The following is a 5,650-nucleotide window of genomic DNA, read 5'->3' on the forward strand; positions in this document are numbered from 1 at the left end:
AAAAAAAAAAAACCATAATGTAGGGGGCACCTGAGTGGCTCAGTTGGCTAAGCCTCTGCCTTCGGCTCAGGTCATGATCCCAGGGTCCTGGGATCAAGCCCCACATTGGGCTCCCTGCTCAGCGGGAAGTCTGCTTCTCCCTCTACCCTTCCCTCCTGCTCATGCTTTCTCTCTCTCAAATAAATAAAATCTAAAAAATAGATGTAAAAATAAAAATGTATGATAAATGTCTTTTCACTAAAGGGACTTCTAGCCATCATTGTAATGCCTGGGGTTCTCTGTCCTCCTAGTATCCCAGGCTAGAAACCTTGAGATCATCTTGGATTAGTCGGTCCATCTCCCTCATCCACTACATCCAGTTGGGTATCAAGTCCCCGTACATCTAACCCATGGGATATTATCAACCCATCTGTCCCTCTCTGATCCCACTATATTTGTCCTGTCTCAGCCCTCTTCATTTCTAACCTAGACTTGCAATCATTTCCTACCTAATTACCAGTCATTCATACCTATAATTTTTCTGAACTTTGATTATTTTACTTCTGCTTGATTCTTGCTATTCAAACTCATCATGATTTTTAGAGTCCTCTGCTAGCCTTTCTTTTAACCTTATAGCCTGCTTATCTTTCTTTCCTTCTGTATTCTTTCTTTCTTCTTTCCTTCTTTCTTGTTTTTCTCTTTCATTCTTTTTCTGCCCCTGTAATATTTGTACTTTTTTATTCGTAGTAATATTGCTTATTCTTATCCATATATGCCATGCATTTTTTTTTTTAAAGATTTTATTTATTTATTTGAGAGAGAGAATGAGAGACAGAGAGCATGAGAGGGAGGAGGGTCAGAGGGAGAAGCAGACTCCCTGCCAAGCAGGGAGCCCGATGCGGGACTCGATCCCGGGACTCCAGGATCATGACCTGAGCCGAAGGCAGTGGCTTAACCGACTGAGCCACCCAGGCGCCCTCCACTGCATTTTCTATATACTTTATATTCTGCCTTAGGTTATAACATGCCTGTCTTCCTCCTGTATGTATTTCTCTTTTTTATATATTTTTAAAAGTTCCATTTTATTTAAAGAGTCATAAAGAACTTCATTAGCTCTTCACACTGATAATCACTACTGAGTAATCTTTAAGGAATATCGAGACATTATACTTTCTCTTGTTTTAAAGAAAATATCAAGGGGTGCCTGGGTGGCTCAGTCAGTTAGGTGTCTGCCTTTAGCTTGGGTCATGATCCCAGGTCCCTGGATCGAGCCCTGCCTCGGGCTCCCTCCTTGGCAGGGAGTCTACTTCTCCCTCTGCCCCTCACCCCGCTCGTGCTCACTCACTCGCTCACTCTCTCAAATAAATAAAATCTCTTTTAAAAAATTAAAAATAAAGAAAAATACCAAGTACAGTTACAGCCAAATCATAAATGTTTATTTCTAATGGAATTTTCAGTGGTATAATTTTAAGGATCTCTTTCCTATGATTTTGCCCATTTTAGGCTGGATCAGTTCATGTAAGAATTCGACGAGATGCAAACGAACAAATGGTTCTTGCTCATGTGACCAACAGGCTGTACACTCTAGTGTCTACCTTGACTGTTCAGATTTTCAAGGATGATTGGATTAGACCTGCCTTACTGTCTGGGCCTGTTGCAGCCAATGTCCTAAACTTTTCAGATCATCACATAATTCCAATGCCTCCTTTAAAGGGTACTGATGATTCAAACCCTGTCACATCGACTCCAGCTAAACCTAGTAGTCCACCTCCAGAATTTTCATTTAACACCCCTGGGAAAAACGTGAACCCAGTTATTCTGCTAAACACCCAAACAAGACCTTATGGTTTGGGTCTTAATCATGGACACACACCTTATAGTAGCATGCTTAATCAAGGACTTGGAGTTCCAGGAATTGGAGCAACCCAAGGATTCAGGACTGGTTTTACAAATATGCCAAGTAGATATGGAACTAACAATAGACAACCAAGACCATGATGTACTGTAAATTAATTTATTTTTATGAGGAATATTGACTTCTTGACTTCCAATTTATTTAGTAATCCAACTGTGCATTGACTGTTCAATCATTTACTCTAAATGTTAGAGAATAGTGGGTTTGTTCACATTACATGAAACTGATGAAGCTATATTTTTGTAAAATGTATTTGGGGCTGTTGAGAACCTTCTAAGTGTCATAAGGTTTAAATAGGCTTCCTATAGAAAGCGTGTTTCTCTAAATTTGAATTTTGCTATTTTTGGTTTCGTAGTTGACTGCAGTGTGATAGACATCATCTTTACAATAAGAGAACCACTCAATGGAGCAGATCTGTCACATTATTAAAAGTATAGTATTTTCTTCAGTGAAATTTATAAACATATGCTTCTTGAATAATGATATACATTTTAGGAAAGGAAAAAAATGTCCATTTCAAAAGTAAAAGTCTCTTTTATAGCTTTTCCAAACTTAATTGCTACATTTTTCTTTGAGGTCCTCTTGATTTATGTCTTGCAAAAGGAAAGCAGAATTTTTTATCAGAAATTTTAGAACATATTCTCCTATCTAGCATAATTTGAAATTTTTAATTATTCGTTTTTTATAGTTTTTCTCATTAAAAGATTTCAGTACATTTATAAAGAGTTCGTGGTCCTCAAAGTGTTTTATTTTGCTTAAATGAATACCAAATCCTTTGGTAATGTGAAATGAAGGAATCCCAGTTTTCTCTCTTACATTTAATCAAATACTGACATAATAAAACAAACAAACAAAAAACACCAAGAACCCAAATACTGACATAATGATGGAATTTATCTTTTTCGTCACCTTTTCATTAGTTGACTTTTTAATCTCTCATTTTATTAACAAAATATATCAAATATATTACAAAATCTAAAATATATTACAAAATATATGGAATTCCATGTGTAATATGGGATTTGATAGTTGCATAAACAATTTGAGTTTATATTATATAATTTTACCAAAACATAATAGACCCTAGATTATAAAATACAGTATTGTTAGATGTGTAACAGGCAATTTCTAACTTATTTTGTTTTGCTTTGTCGAAATCATAAATTGTTAACTGTGATGAAGTGTGAGAATCATGGATTATTTTATTTTTTTATTATTTTCCAAATGCAAATGTTAAGGACTTGCCAACATAGCCAGTATTACATATAAAAAGTATCACAAGCAGCAAATGACAAAAATTACCTGAGGTGTTTTTTTGTTGTTGTTTTTATCAAGAGTTTTACCATTAGAGATTTAAAAAGGTATTTTGAAAGTGGATTCAACTTTTCTGGAATCTAATACTCCTGGAGATTTAGGTCTTTTCCAGCCATCAGCCAGCTATGTAGAAGATTTTTGTTTTTGAAGAATTTGCAAGTTTCTTCAGTCAACTCATCTTTTTTAAAATATGAGCAACACTTCCAAATCGGATTTCACAGTGGAATCACAAACATCCAAGAAGCCACCTCTGTCAAGCAGAACTGTCGTCATCCTGTAATAAATAAGTGACCATGTCCCAGCTTTTGCATGGTGAGAAGTTGGTCATTGTCTTTAACATCTGCAACCCTGTTCAGGCATTTGACCTGCTGAAGAAATAGAGCGCACACTACCTTGACTGCTGGGGAAAATGAAACTTCATAAAATGTACTAAGGCAACCAATTCCTTGTCCTTTGTCTTACGTCCTCCAACTATTAGTATACCTATTATTGGTCCACTATTACAGGGTGATTTTTCCTCCGTTGACCTCATCCAAGTGGGTCGACTGCCCATGAAATCTGAAGAACTGCCATGTACTGAGTGATGATTAAGAGGTCTGCGCTGCCACCCTTTGCATGTCTTTTCCATTCTCATGGGATTTTTAAAGTGTGCAGGTACTGAACACAATTCTGCATGATGTTAAATGCCTATTTCCTCAACACCTCTTCAGAGGCAACACTTGTGTAGTTGTCCCAACAAAGGTGCTTTGATACCCACCTACACTATTTAAGAAATTTCCTGTGGGATCTAAAGGAATTGGCTCTACTTGCTGAAATTCACCGATGCCAACTGCTGCAGGTGACATTGGTCCATGCATTATTATATAACGATGTCTTATTTGCCGAGCTCTGGCCAGCATCTGGATATAAAAACAAGAAACTTGGCCAACATAGGCCTAGAGGCAGTATTCTTACTAGTAAATCTTGCCAGTGTCACATCAAGCTAAACAAAGAAAGAAGTTTGAATTGACTACTTGGCCCATGGCTTGTGATTAAGAGCAAGTTCCATGGAGTGTAATTAACCCTGTCTGAGAAAATACCATACTGTAACATATTGTAACAGAAAAAACGCTGGGCTAGAAGTCAAGAGATTTGGATTCTGAGCCTGATGCTGCCACTATGTAAGTAGTTTGGTTACCATGGGCAAGTCATTTAACTTCTCTAAGCTTTATCATCTGTAAAGTTAGGGTGGGGAATGAATTAGTTGATCTGTAAACTATCAGCTCTAAAATTTTATGACTAAATCTACAGATTATGCCCACTTGCTAAACAATATTGTGCCCAGAATGTCCTTCCAGTGACTACCTCAGCATACAGGCCAAGTGTTACCGATACCAACACCCAAGCCATTAATTTGAGGTGCCATGAGAATAGAAGGTGAACTGCAGGCTAACAGCATTTAGGTTCTTGTTTATCTCAGACTTGCCTTGACTTAAATCTGTTAAGATCAAACAGATTTTTCTTAGACTTCTTTCTTTGTGGGGAAGGATTATTTTGGGGGGTGTTGGAGAAAAGTTTAGGACAGGGTACCCTTAGATTCGTAGGGTACAAAAGAATGGGCTACATTTTTCTTTCTTCCTTAATCTCTGAAGATACAGTTAGAATTACATAGGTGTATCAGCAAATGGAGAGGTCCTGAATTTCAAGCCTCTGATTTAGCTGCTCGTAAACTGCCAATTTTTTGCTTGACTAAAGTATGCTGATCTTTTTGGGAGTCTATCTGCTTCTTATATAAGGAAATGCTTTTTACATTCCAAATTGTTTGAACCACACTGTTTGAATAAAGAACATACATGGAGTTTTCTCTCTGATCTTAAATAATTTTGGCTTGTTTCCTTATTCAATAGCTATCTATTGGTCATTTAATTTAATTCAGCAAATACTTGTTGAGCATCCAGTACATGCCATGCACTGTACTAAGTAAATGTGCACACAGTATATCAGTTTTTGTGACCTATTCTTGAGACCAAAGGGAACACAAGGATAAACAAAAGATCCCTTCAAGTACCAGGTAATCATACCTGTGATAAGACACAGAACTTCTGCACATGTTATCAGATGGAACTCCCTCTCACTTCCTCCTCTTCTTTGGTCTCATTTTCCTGGCATCCCCCTCCTTTTTTTTTTTTTTTTTTTTGAATGATGAAACTAAGGAAGTAAATTTCCATGGAAGAGACCAGCTAGAGGTCAAGGTGTCACACATCATCCAGATATCAGGAAAGGAAGAGAAAGTTTGGAAAGGGCAAGTTAGGCAGACACTGTTGAGAAAGGATAATTTTTAGGTTATATAATGGATTGCCACATACTTTCAGACTCTTGCACTGGATGAGCAAAGATTATTAAGTCACCACACTGAAAGTAATGGGGTCCCCAGAGCATTCATGGGCTCAGGGTGGCCTTTAT

General features: G+C 37.3%; 1 protein-coding gene across 1 annotated transcript in view; it reads left to right on the forward strand.

Moving 5' to 3' along the window:
* The window catches only part of SLC30A6 (solute carrier family 30 member 6), a 37,509-nt gene extending 35,071 nt beyond the window's left edge, over positions 1-2,438 (forward strand). Inside the window, exon 14 of the mRNA XM_021697459.1 lies at positions 1,483-2,438. Coding sequence (XP_021553134.1) covers positions 1,483-1,977 — 495 coding nt within the window. The 3' untranslated portion in view covers positions 1,978-2,438. The remainder of the gene's footprint in view (positions 1-1,482) is intronic.
* Positions 2,439-5,650: the final 3,212 nt, after the last annotated feature.

Source organism: Neomonachus schauinslandi, chromosome 10 (assembly GCF_002201575.2).
Source record: "Neomonachus schauinslandi chromosome 10, ASM220157v2, whole genome shotgun sequence".
In the NCBI taxonomy this organism is placed as follows: domain Eukaryota; kingdom Metazoa; phylum Chordata; class Mammalia; order Carnivora; family Phocidae; genus Neomonachus; species Neomonachus schauinslandi.